This window comes from Triplophysa rosa, linkage group LG3 (genome assembly GCF_024868665.1).
Source record: "Triplophysa rosa linkage group LG3, Trosa_1v2, whole genome shotgun sequence".
NCBI classification, from domain to species: domain Eukaryota; kingdom Metazoa; phylum Chordata; class Actinopteri; order Cypriniformes; family Nemacheilidae; genus Triplophysa; species Triplophysa rosa.
Window position 1 is genome coordinate 13,819,975 of NC_079892.1, and position 14,218 is coordinate 13,834,192.

At 37.3% G+C, this 14,218-nt stretch overlaps 1 protein-coding gene across 1 annotated transcript; it reads left to right on the forward strand.

Moving 5' to 3' along the window:
- Positions 1-1,974: 1,974 nt before the first annotated feature.
- On the forward strand, positions 1,975-13,271 carry hexa (hexosaminidase A (alpha polypeptide)). The gene is made up of 14 exons (XM_057330416.1): positions 1,975-2,337; positions 5,153-5,260; positions 5,564-5,629; positions 5,762-5,808; positions 5,913-6,023; positions 6,119-6,220; positions 7,023-7,155; positions 9,786-9,966; positions 10,043-10,129; positions 10,244-10,316; positions 12,079-12,259; positions 12,620-12,710; positions 12,792-12,899; positions 13,039-13,271. Exons 1-14 carry the CDS (start codon positions 2,085-2,087, stop codon positions 13,100-13,102), a joined length of 1,605 nt encoding a protein of 534 aa, XP_057186399.1. The 5' UTR covers positions 1,975-2,084; the 3' UTR covers positions 13,103-13,271.
- Positions 13,272-14,218: the final 947 nt, after the last annotated feature.

Here is a 14,218-nt window from a genome sequence, read left to right on the forward strand (position 1 = left end):
GATTTCACTGCTCTCTCATTTGTCACTTTGGATAAAAGTGTCTGCTAAATGAATAAATTTAAATAAATTAAGTTTGTTATATAACAATAATTATTAATAAACACCTACTTTATGGTGTTTTTCCGAAGAATTAAAGCGTAATTATTTTTCAATAACTCACCCTTAAAAAAAGTGTTCCAAGTTTGTTTGGTTGGGGTTAAACCAGTTTTGATTGCTGTTTCTGCAAGTTTTAGGGGGTGTGGTTTTCCAACAATTAAAATGCAAATAAAACACAACAAATACAATAAAAGAAGCTCAAAAAATTCCACAAAACTCCACTAAATGTTAAAGCAGAATAATCACTTATTTCTTTGAAATTCTTTTTATAAAAAAATGATTTTTGTACATTTTAAAATGTTAGCATTTCTGTCCTTGGATGTGACGATAATTGACATGGGACATGGTAACACAGTGATGAAATCTCATCGTATGACATCATTGAATGAATCATATTCTATTAACGCCATGTGCCACTATACAGTGAGGTATTTGGCAGAGCACATTGTGACATTTCCGACTGATGACATTCGTGGAACAGGGATTGTGACATCACTGGTCTTGGCAAGAACAGACAAGGAGAGTTTTCCAGCATGGGTAGGGGGTGCTTGTTTTTGTTTTTACAAAAAAAGGTCTAAATAATACCATGGCAACACCATGACAGCTTCAACCAGTTACACAGCATACCGTCTTTCATTATAACATTATCATCACAATTACTCTAATAGGATTACATTAATTGAAGATTTGAGGTTTATGACTGTTTGTGGGTTGTTATTTTGTTTACTGTAATTGTTAATTGGGTACAGTTTGTAACATTGAGGTCCCAATGGTCATAGTTTTATCTGGGCCCGGTTGCATAAAGCACCTTAAGTTTATCCCTTAGGTATGACACTTAAGGGGTGATTTTCCTTTACCAAAGACAATAGGAGAATAACTTAAGTAAAATTTGAGGTATACTTAAGGACACACTTAAGGGAAAATTACACTTAAGGTGCTTTATGCAACCGGGCCCTGGCCCTTAAATGTTCCTCTCCCAACTGTGTTGTTTAGGAATTAGGGTGGTTTGGTTCCTAATGATTATCTTGCATTGTATTGCCACATTCCCTTGTATAATCTGTCCTCTGCTTGGTACAGTACACAAAATATACGTAGTAGAGTCTAAATGGAGGAGTTAGGATGAACAATTTATATAGATATTATGACACAGTGTGTGTACTTGTGCAGAAAAAATAACACTTTCAATTACATGCAAAATATATAATATAATAATATGATATAGTTGTTAGATTACTAAGCATTTTTTTACTTTGTCATTTTACTCTCTTGACCTCGTCTATTTAAGTTGGCCAGATAGGCTTTCATGTTCATTCAAAGTTTTGTAATAGTCCAGAGGTTGTTTGGAACTAATATAAGAATATTTACTTTCTTCCATGCAACAATGGTGTTCTGACAGACTGCAGGTAGAAAACTGTGAATTAGAAAAATGTGAAAGGAGTCGAAACTTTTCACATTTATGTTAATTATGTCAAATAAATTCTCCTCTCAGGTTAATTAGTTAAGTAATCTCATTACAACGTCGAAATAAATAAATGAGCCAATAAGCTTAGCCTATTTTATTAACTTTCCCTGCCGTGCGGTCGTTTTACTATGCACTCACGCCCTCTACAGGCATTAGCGCACACAGCAAATATGTTAATTAACAACAACATATAAACAGCATGTGTTTTGTTTTGAGTTATTTGTATTTTAGATAAATATATCTCTTTGGTAATAAAGCAGTATACTTTCTGAACTGAGTGACTTCTGCGTGGCACATCATTTGCATTAATAAAGGAACTCATCCCGGAAGCATCGGTCATGACACACCACGTGACTACAACTGAGCCAATGAACATCGCAGCAGCTAATACGTCAGGTCAGCTGACCAAACGGACAATAAGCTGTCATATGACATTTGATTTTACCGCTTCAGCGTTTTTCTGCCGTAAAAGCTTGTCTTTGTAAACAGTCCGACGCCACTAAAGCACGAATAACTTCGCTGTAACATGTCACACACGCGCACATCCCTGCAGCTTTGTTTTCTATTAGTTTATCTCAGTTATACTGCACAGCGGGTGAATGGCGTTTGGCCATTACCTCAACAGACTGAAGAATCTGCAGAGACGTACACGCTGAGTCCACAGTTATTCTCTTTTACGTATGGAAATGATTCAGCTGTGCAGGCTGGATGCTCTGTCCTGGATGCTGCCTTTAAAAGATACTTCTCCATCATATTCCCTGACTTTACAGATGCTTCAGGTAACGTTAGGCGAGCGATTGATTGATTGAGTGAGTGAGTGAATGAATGGATGCCTGGAAGGTACTTCCGTGTTGTACAGCAGCTTAAATGTTTGTGTACTTTGTGTACTAAATAACCTTTTCAACGCAAGTTCCCTTTTCATAGTAAGAGTAATATAATTCTTATTTTTTTCGACTGTTACCTAAATTGTATATCTAACTGTTGTTTACTTAGACGTATAATTCATAATGATATACAAACCCGATTCCAAAAAAGTTGGGACACTGTACAAATTGTGAATAAAAACAGAATGCAATGATGTGGAAGTTTCAAATTTCAATATTTTATTCAGAATACAACATAGATGACATATCAAATGTTTAAACTGAGAGAATGTATCATTTTAAGGGAAAAATAAGTTGATTTTAAATTTCATGGCATCAACACATCTCAAAAAAGTTGGGACAAGGCCATGTTTACCACTGTGTGGCATCCCCTCTTCTTTTTATAACAGTCTGCAAACGTCTGGGGACTGAGGAGACAAGTTGCTCAAGTTTAGGAATAGGAATGTTGTCCCATTCTTGTCTAATACAGGCTTCTAGTTGCTCGACTGTCTTAGGTCTTCTTTGTCGCATCTTCCTCTTTATGATGCGCCAAGTGTTTTCTATGGGTGAAAGATCTGGACTGCAGGCTGGCCATTTCAGTACCCGGATCCTTCTTCTACGCAGCCATGATGTTGTAAATGATGCAGTATGTGGTCTGGCATTGTCACGTTGGAAAATGCAAGGTCTTCCCTGAAAGAGACGACGTCTGGATGGGAGCATATGTTGTTCTAGAACTTGGATATACCTTTCAGCATTGATGGTGCCTTTCCAGATGTGTAAGCTGCCCATGCCACACGCACTCATGCAACCCCATACCATCAGAGATGCAGGCTTCTGAACTGAGCGCTGATAACAACTTGGGTTGTCCTTGTCCTCTTTAGTCCGGATGACATGGCGTCCCAGTTTTCCAAAAAGAACTTCAAATTTTGATTCGTCTGACCACAGAACAGTTTTCCACTTTGCCACAGTCCATTTTAAATGAGCCTTGCCCCAGAGAAAACGCCTGCGCTTCTGGATCATGTTTAGATATGGCTTCTTTTTTGACCTATAGAGTTTTAGCCGGCAACGGCGAATGGCACGGTGGATTGTGTTCACCGACAATGTTTTCTGGAAGTATTCCTGAGCCCATGTTGTGATTTCCATTACAGTAGCATTCCTGTATGTGATGCAGTGCCGTCTAAGGGCCCGAACATCACGGGCATCCAGTATGGTTTTCCGGCCTTGACCCTTACGCACAGAGATTGTTCCAGATTCTCTGAATCTTTGGATGATATTATGCACTGTAGATGATGATAACTTCAAACTCTTTGCAATTTTTCTCTGAGAAACTCCTTTCTGATATTGCTCCACTATTTTTCGCCGCAGCATTGGGGGAATTGGTGATCCTCTGCCCATCTTGACTTCTGAGAGACACTGCCACTCTGAGAGGCTCTTTTTATACCCAATCATGTTGCCAATTGACCTAATAAGTTGCAAATTGGTCCTCCAGCTGTTCCTTATATGTACATTTAACTTTTCCGGCCTCTTATTGCTACCTGTCCCAACTTTTTTGGAATGTGTAGCTCTCATGAAATCCAAAATGAGCCAATATTTGGCATGACATTTCAAAATGTCTCACTTTCAACATTTGATATGTTATCTATATTCTATTGTGAATAAAATATAAGTTTATGAGATTCGTAAATTATTGCATTCCTTTTTTATTCACAATTTGTACAGTGTCCCAACTTTTTTGGAATCGGGTTTGTAGAACATCGGGTTAATAAACATAACCACATAATTTATTTATATATTTTTGAATTCTTCTTCTTATACTATAATTTATATGATATGGAACATTGGGTTAATAAACATAACCACATAATTTATTTATATATTTTTTCATTCTTTTTATACATATAATTTATAATGATATGGAACATTGGGTTAATAAACATAACCACATATTCTTTTTTGAATTCTTCTTATACGTATAATTCATAACGATATAGAACATTGGTTTAATAAACATAACCACATATTTATTTATATATTTTTGAATTCTTCTTCTTATACGTATAATTTATAACGATATGGAACATTGGGTTAATAAACATAACCACTTTTTTTTTTGAATTCTTATACGTATAATTTATAACGGTATAGAACATTGGGTTAATAAACATAACCACATCATTCATTTATATATTTTTTAATTCTTCTTCTTATACGTATAATTTATAATGATATGGAACATTGGGTTAATAAACATAACCACTTTTTTTTTTTGAATTCTTCTTATACGTATAATTTATAACGGTATAGAACATTGGGTTAATAAACATAACCACATAATTTATTTATATATTTTTTAATTCTTGTTCTTCTTGTTATTGTTATCGTTATTCTATTTTGTGGCAGGTTAAATGCAGTATTTATTTTATTTAAACGTCATCCTTTTTGGTTTTTGGGCAGATCCATAAAAGAAGTAACAATAAATATATTCCATCAATTATTGTAAAGTTCGGATGATGAAATTAAATAAATGAAATCTTTTGTTTTTGATAATATGAAATAGTAAAAAACGTACATTCACATGAATTTCTATTTGTCAATAGAAAAAGTGTGGCCTTGTGCGAAAACAAGTTAAGCATGTTTGTAAGTTTGAATAGCATGTGTTGATTTGTATGATCAAGTTTCACATTAACAGTACAGAATAATACTGAGAAGTGATATTGTTTATTTTAAACAGCACCAGGACCTCATCACGTGTGGTCACAGCTCAAAGGTTTTGGGGTTTCTGTAAGTGTCAAAAGCAGTGGATGTGACGGCTACCCTGATGAAGACTCGGATGAGAGCTGTGAGTATTTCCTTTTCAATGTAATGTTGGGGAGCACTGTACATCCTACTGACCCTTCACCTTTCCATTACTTTAGTCATGTCGGAAAAAACTAACCCAGTTTGTATATTAGCCATCCTAAATAGTGTTTCAGCGTCTCAAATTGTAGTATGTTGTAATGAGCATCTTTACCCGGATGGACATACTTCTCTAGTGCATTATTCGCAGGCGAATTGGGATGCAAGCATAGGAAGCTATAATAGAACTTCCACTGCATTTTCCTGAGGCGTTTTATAAAATTGTAGTCATGCTTTGTTCTTGCAGATAAGCTGAGTGTGTCTGAGGGCCAAGCTCTGCTGAGATCGGTGTCAGTATGGGGTGCTTTAAGAGGTGTGACAACCTTGTTTTCACCATTATTGAGTCTTATTCATTAACGAGCACAGAACATATGTGTGAAAAATAAACCCCAAAGGCACTAACCAAATATTTGTTATTTTTATAACCTTGAAATCTGAACGTCAGGTCTGGAGTCATTGAGTCAGCTGGTGTACCAGGATGATTATAGCTCTGTAAGCATTGTGTGTTATTTTCTCCATAATGTTATAAATTACATCTACACCTGCAGTGCAGCGAACGATAACAAGTAAATCTGTACATTTTGCTCTATTTTCAGTACTTTATCAATAAAACCCAGATTGTGGACTTCCCACGCTTTGCATACAGAGGTCTTTTGCTGGACACTTCAAGGCATTATTTACCTCTGCATGCTATTCTGAAGACCCTGGTGAGTATTTACTGTTCATGTAAGGGGCACTTACAAAATAAAAACATGTAATGATAAATAATAATAAAATGTGCCCTTGTGTTTTTTGTCGTCAGGATGCCATGTCCTACAGTAAATTCAATGTTTTTCACTGGCACATTGTGGACGACCCTTCTTTCCCGTATCAGAGCCGCAGCTTTCCCGATCTCAGCAATAAGGTTTGTAAAACCACCAAAACCACCACCCACATTAAAGTCCTGGTCCAGATTTATGCTCCACAGCTTTATCATCTCATTCATGTTGTGTAGCATTTTCACTCTCAGCCTGTAGACTTAAAGGGGTCATATGGCGCGAATATGTGTATTTCTGTGTTTTTGGTGTGTTATAAGTTGCCCTTGCATGTATTAGACACGTAAAATTGCCAAAATTAAAGTGTGGGAACAAAAGATGCATTCTATCTAAAAGCGAATGCTCACGCAGACCTGCCTGAAACGCCTCGTGTAACCACAACCCCACAAATCTACGTCAGTTCGTGGTATGATTTGACTAAGACCGCCCAAATGTATACACAAGTAAGGTGGGTGTACCTGTCAGTACAATTGCTTTGGAACCTGATGTTCCAAATATGGTAAGAGGCGTTACATTTCCGTCACACGCTTGCAGTATTCGACCAATCACTATGCACTGGTTAACTGGCCAATCATAGCACACCTCGCTTTTCAGAGTGATGAACTTTGTAAAAAATCTGCGCGTTTAAGAGAGGCGGAGCAAAGAGGAGATACAAACATGCACGGTATGTGGAAAATACAGCGTTTTTGAACCTTAAATCGTGTAAACACATTGCATTACATCTAAAACAAACGATAATATTCGTCTCAGCCGTGTCATATGACCCCTTTAAATTCTCACTGGAAACTTCTTTCTTTTTTAAGACACAACGTACAAATCATATAAATATAACATATAACTATTTGTGTACTATAATTGTCATTTTTAGAACGTTGTTTTCTTTGGTTCTAGGGAGCTTTTCATCCATTTACACACATCTACACCCAAACAGATATAAGGAGGGTGATTGAACATTCCAGAATGAGGGGCATTAGAGTCGTACCTGAGTTTGACTCACCTGGACACACTCAGTCGTGGGGAAAAGGTTTGTGCTTCCCACTTTATATGTTTCTCACGAACATGAAGATAATGTGAATTACAGTGAGGGAAATAAGTATTTGATCCCCTGCTGATTTTGTAAGTTTGCCTACTTACAAACAAATGAAGGGTCTATAATTTTTATGGTGGGTTTATTTTAACTGATAGACACAGAATATTAAAAAAAATCAGGGGAAAAAATTTTTTTTTAAGGTTATAAATTGATTTGCATTTCAGTCAGTGAAATAAGTATTTGATCCCCAAGCAAAACATAACTTTGTACTTTGTGGAGAAACCCTTGTTGGCAAGCACAGAGGTCAGACATTTCTGATAGTTGGTCACCAGGTTTGCACATGTGTCCGGATACATTTAGTCCACTCCTCTGTCAATCTTTAAGGTTTCTTGGCTGTCGCTCAGCAAATTGGAGTTTTAGCCTCCTTCACAGAGGTTCTATAGGACTAGGGTCTAGAGACTGGCTAGGACATTTAATGTGCTTCTCCTTAAGCCACTATTTGGTTGTCTTGGCAATATGTTTTGCGTCTTTGTCATGTTAAAGGCTCATCCATGACCCATTTTCAGTGACCTAGTTAAGGGGAGGAGGTTCTCGTCCAAGATTTTACGGTACATGGGCCCGTCCCTCAGCCCCTCAATGCGGTGAAGTCATCCTGTATACCTGTAGCAGAGAAAAAGCCCTAAAGCAGAATGTTTCCAACACTGTGCTTCTCTGTAGACATGATGTTCTTGGGCTCATAGTCAGCATTTCTCTCCCTCCAAACACAGGAGTCCATTTTGGTCTCACAGCAGTGCCAGCACTTTCGCCAAAGCCTTTTCTGAATCATTTTTATGTTCATTGTCAAACTTAAGACGAGCCAGGCGGGCCTTCTTGGGCAGGAGGACCTTGCGGGTGCTTCAGGATTTCAGTCTACTGTGGCATAGCGTGTTACCAATGTGTTACCAATGTTTTGCTTGCTAACTGTGTTCCCAACTGTCTTGAAATCATTAACAGGCTTCTTCCGTGTAGTTCTGGGCTGATCTTTAACATTTCTCATGATCATCTTTACCCCATTGGGGAAATATTGCAGGGAGCTCCAGAACAAGGGCATTTGATAGTTATTTTGTATATCTTCTATTTCCAAATAATCGCACCAACAGTTGTCTCCTTCTCACCAAGCTTCTGTCTGTAGCCTATGCAAGGTTTGTGCAGGTCTCCAATCTTGTCGCTGACATCCTTTAAAACCTATTTGGTCTGGACCATGGTGTTGGAGAGGTTGAACTGGAAGATACAGATTCTGTTGGCAGGCATCTTTTATATACATAACAAGCTGATTTAGGAGTACTTTCTTAAAGTGACAGGACTAATCTGTGGTCCATATAGGCACATAACCAATCTGTGGAGCCAGAATTCTTGCTAGTTGGTAGGGGATCAAATACTTATTTCACTGACTGAAATGCAAATCAATTTATAACCTTTATATAACATTTTTTTCCCCTGATTTTTTTTAATATTCTGTGTCTATCAGTTAAAATAAACCCACCATAAAAATTATAGACCCTTCATTTGTTTGTAAGTAGGCAAACTTACAAAATCAGCAGGGGATCAAATACTTATTTCCCTCACTGTATGTAATGTGAATGAAGCATTCATTCAAATCCTTTTATGTAACAACCTGCCCTCATATGCAAAAGAGCAAATGTATCCGTGTCCACTTTAAAGATCTTCAAGTTAACGAAATGTTTCATTGTCAAAACAGTTGAAACACAATATACACATGTGGTATTGTCTGTAAACTTATGGCTTGTACTGTATATGATCATTACCTACTGTTTAATGCAAGACAATTCCCAGTTGAAACTACAGTAGAATTTTGTTATACTCTTACTAAGACGTATGTTTGGCGGTATTTGCTGTTTTAAATTTCTGATAATAATACTAATAATTCCCAATAATTAATTATATTAATACATTTATTACAAATATTTTTCTTTTTCATTTCCTCCCACGCTTTACGCTTTTGTTTTTAGTTGTAAATATATGCTTTAGATTTAATTTTTATATTTTGTGTTTTATATTTGAGTTTAATCTTCTATTATAATATTTTGCATAGAAAATGTTACATATCTTATCAAATATTAAAACAAAAGAGTTTTTTTTTAAATGTTACCTACATTATCTATGACTGTTCTATACATTTTAAACATGGTAAAATATTATGTTCTTTATTTATGGAGTTTTTATTGGTATTATGGTTGTAATGCTCTAAAAAAAGCCTTAAAAAAGGCTGATATGGCATTAAAAAAATATTTATTTATTTAGTATTATAGTTATAGAGTTGGCTAATTTTATTCCACTGCAAGTTGTATACATATTGTATATACGTAACTGCGGGTGTGACAAATAAAAACCTTGAAACATTTGAGTCTTAAAAATATTTAGACTTTTCATGATAAGAATTTGTGATTTTATAATATGCAAGGTTTTAGTTGATCTTACATTGTGTATGTGATGAGAAAACTTTCTTGTAGTTCATATGGTCATGGGTTTGATTCCAAAGAAATGTGGACACTCACAAAAAGTATAGTTTTATAATGTACATTCACTATTGTACATTTCTCATCTTCCTTGTGTCTGATTCTCAGGACAGCCAGATCTTTTGACACCTTGTTACAAGGGAGATGTGCCGTCTGGGTCATTTGGACCGGTCAATCCAACGCTAGACTCCACCTATAAATTCATGGGACGCCTCTTCAAAGAGGTGAAGTCCGTCTTTCCCGACTCTTATGTTCATATAGGAGGAGATGAGGTCAGTTTTAGCTGCTGGTAAGTGTTTTCAACATCATGGTATGTGGGACTGTATTAGCAAAAAATATTTAATATGGTTTGCTTTGTTTGACAGGATGTCTAATCCCAATGTGGGAGCGTTTATGAAGACGATGGGCTTTGGGAAGGATTATACTAAACTGGAATCATTCTATATGGAGAAGTATGTAAAACTGTGACGGTACTGTAAATTTGAGACACATGACACAAATTGATGAGAAGAGGAACGTTCACGAACACGACAGTTTTAACATGTCTATCGTTTTTCTTTCTTAAGTATAATGAACATGACCGCCACTCTCAACAAAACCTCCATTGTGTGGCAGGACGTATTCGACTACCATGAGAGAGTGAGTACAGATCCACTAGATTCATTCAAAGCCCTGTACGGTCAAAACGTGTGATCTAACCAGAATGAGGTACCTGTCTTTTAGCCCAGATCTAAGTATGTGGTGGAGGTTTGGAAACAGGGCTGTTACCTGTGCGAGATGCGTCGGGTGACTAAGGCAGGGTTGAAGGTTATACTGGCCGCCCCTTTCTACCTTGACCTACCGATACCTACTCACAGCTGGGCTCGATACTACAGCGTACGACCTCTAGCCTTTACGGGTCAGAACGTGTGTGCGAACAGCCAACAAATAACAAATGAGTGAAGAGATTGATGTGCTGTGCGTTGCTGTGGGTTGCTCTCTATCGCCATCTCAGTTTGAAACGTGAAATTGCAGGTTACTTTACCGACTAATCTTGATGTGTGTTAAAATCAGATTTACATTTTATTTTAAGATTACCGTTATGAATCAAGGTAAGGAGACCGTTTTGAGAGTTTTGAATGTACTTGCTCAATAGTTGATTTTTGTTCATTTTTAAGCAATAACGTTACAAATTGCAGCTTTATCCAAGCTATCCAGTTATCTCTGATTTTCTTTTTTTCTGTGTGAAAGTTTGTCAAATTTTGCTTTATTTTCAAAAGTACGGTACAATACAGTACAATACAGACAAATGCAAATGTGTTTCTGTATCTTTTCTTTGCAAGCAAATCCAAAGGTTCAAAAAAAGAACAACAAAAGTGATGCGAGCAGCTACATCCATTTTGGCGCCTTGTCGCCTTCATAGCGGTAACCCAGCAACATGAGTACGTGGCCGCCGCTTGATGACGCAAGCGCACCGCGGTTCGTATGCAAAAATTACAATGTGAACACAGACCAGCGGGGGAGGGAGGAGGGGGGAGAAATCGAACTAGATGTGAAAGCAGCCTTTCTCTTAAATGAATGGCACGCAATATTACTGTCACTTAGGCCCAATCCCAATTCTATTTTCTACCCCTTCGCCTACCCATTGCCCCTTCCCCTTGTCCCTTGAAACAAAGTGGCAAGGGGAAGGGTTACAAACTACTACTACACTGGTATACGTCATCATACGTCGTTGCTAGCTCCTAACGTTACGTAAGAGGACATGCGCCGATGCACCGGGTATATCACATAAAAATATATTTTCTAATATCGTGCAATCAGTGCTGTCCGCTAGCAAACTTTAGCGATTTTTTTTGCAAACGTTAAAAGAACATCACCGTAAATACAAACACAAGATTGAATGTAACATACATCAAATGAAAAATTGTCATAAAAATCCTTATTAATGGCAAAAATTACTTACATTAATGGGTCTGCTTGCTCGATTGAGAAGCCATGTTGGAAATTTCTCTTAGCCCTTCGTTTGAAGTGAGGTCCCGAAAAATCTTTGTTTGAAGGGCTATCTGGCCCTTCCCCTTACCACTCCAACCAAAAGAGAATTGAGACACCCTTACCCCTTTACGTGAAAGCGCCAAATGTTTATATATGTTTATGGTCATAGCTGTGACTTAGTGTTAAATATGTGGTCAACGGGTTGTGGTGCTCACGTGGGCAGTGCAAGTTCGAGTCTGGCTGATATAAATCCCGATCGCATTTTTGCCCCCTACTACTATCATTTTTTTGTTCAATGATTGGTCAAAAAATGGAAAATGCATAACTGCAGAGGATATTAAAAGAATTGATTATTGATATGTAAATAAATACACATTCTATTTGTGTACACTGTAAAGGCATGTGAGACTGTGACTGTTTTCGGGCGCAGATTCCACAGGACACGATTCTGGAAATCTGGAAGGGCTCAACTGTACAATATCAAGCTGAAATGAGCCGGATGACCAAGGCCGGGCACCGGGTTCTGCTCTCTGCTCCGTGGTACATCAACCACATCAGCTACGGCCAGGACTGGCGTTACTCATACGCCATACAGCCCCAGAATTTCACCGGTGTGTGGAGCAGCATGTTTGGCTGGTGACGGGGGCCATTAAAAAAAGCAAATTTCTATGTATCTTATTTCTAGATACTGTTGAGTGTATATTATTCTTATTAATAGATGTGATTAGATATCATGGGCTGAGTTACCTCCAATGAATTTAGTGCTAAAAATAATCTCGGAAAGACTTTATATTAAACGTATGAACCATTTAGAAACCATTATTTTAGTCGTTTTGTTTATTCTCGAAAGCAGAGCCTATCAAAAAAGAGCTTTTATTGGCTCTTCTGTTGTTTGTAGTGGTTTGCTGGTGTGTGTTGTGGGTTTGTCTGGTGTGCTAGCTTAAAGATGTGACTTTATTTTCATGGTTTAGGCACAGAAGAGCAGAAGAAGTTAGTGATTGGTGGAGAGGTTGCCATGTGGGGCGAATATGTTGATGCCACCAATCTGACCCCTCGACTGTGGTACGAGAAAGCAATCAAGGTCAGAATCATTTATTTATGATGCAAATGCACATGCTTAGGCATATTTGTGTTTGTGTGAAGGCCGAGAGCCTGCGCTGCAGCTGAGAGATTGTGGAGCAATGAAGAAAGAACACTAAATGCAGATTTGGCCTTCCCTCGCCTGGAAGATTTTCGCTGCAAACTTTTAAGGTAATACAATGTTTCATAAGCATTCTTTACTAACCTCTTGTCTGTTTTGTACATTTTGTACTCTAAATTCAATTCAATTATAATTCAATTATATTGCAATGTTTAATGAGGAGAATGACTTCTTGTTTGTGTTTGGCAGGCGGGGTATTCAGGCCGAGCCTCTGTTTGTTGGCTATTGTAGACATGAGTACAATGGTCTGTAAGTACAGAAAGGTGCCAGTGGACATGAAGGGATCATTTTATGCACTGTGATACTGCTTTTGAATTTGCACAGTATTTTAATATTTTATTTTGATAAATATATGTTTAAGATGATGTAAAAAAAAAATCTCTAAGAAATGTACATTTTATGAATAAAGATCTATGCAAGAACGTTTCAATTGTTTTCTGTCTAATGTTAACTGCAAGTTGAAACCTTAAGGCACACCTAAACGTGTATGAATGTAATTGGATCAGGTAACATAGAAAATAAATATTGAATAATAAATGTAAAAAGTAAAATAACATTTACATAATACTTCGTTCTAATGTAATGACAGTCGACTGTTAAAGTGTATTCAGATTTTTTTGTCCTTTTAGGGGCTGTGCATGTAAGGTTATTACCTAAAACTATTAGGCCATTAATAAATGTTGAAGTGTTCCAGCATCAGGTTAACAGGTGATGTAAAGTAGCTACACATTTAATGAAATCTGCACTACAACATCAATCCTGTCTCAACAGCTACACGGCAGCAGATCCTATTAACTGTGCTGGGCTTTACACTGCGTTCCAAATTATTATGCAAATTGGATTTAAGTGTCGTAAACATTTAATTTTATATTGTTCAATTAAACTTATGGATGGTATTGTGTCTCAGTGCTCTTTGGATCACTGAAATCAATCTCAGACACCTGTGATAAGTAGTTTGCCAGGTGAGCCCAATTAAAGGAAAACTACTTAAGAAGGACGTTCCACATTATTAAGCAGGCCACAGGTTTCAAGCAATATGGGAAAGAAAAAGGATCTGTCTGCTGCCGAAAAGCGTCAAATAGTGCAATGTCTTGGACAAGGTATGAAAACATTAGATATTTCACGAAAACTTAAGCGAGATCATCGTACTGTGAAGACATTTGTGGCTGATTCAGAGCACAGAAGGGTTCGTGCAGATAAAGGCAGAATGAGGAAGGAGTCTTCCAGACAAATTCATCGGATTAAGAGAGCAGCTGCAAAAATGCCATTGCAAAGCAGCAAACAGGTATTTGAAGCTGCTGGTGCCTCGGGAGTCCCGAAAACCTCAAGGTGTAGGATCCTCCAGATGCTTGCAGTTGTGCATAAACCT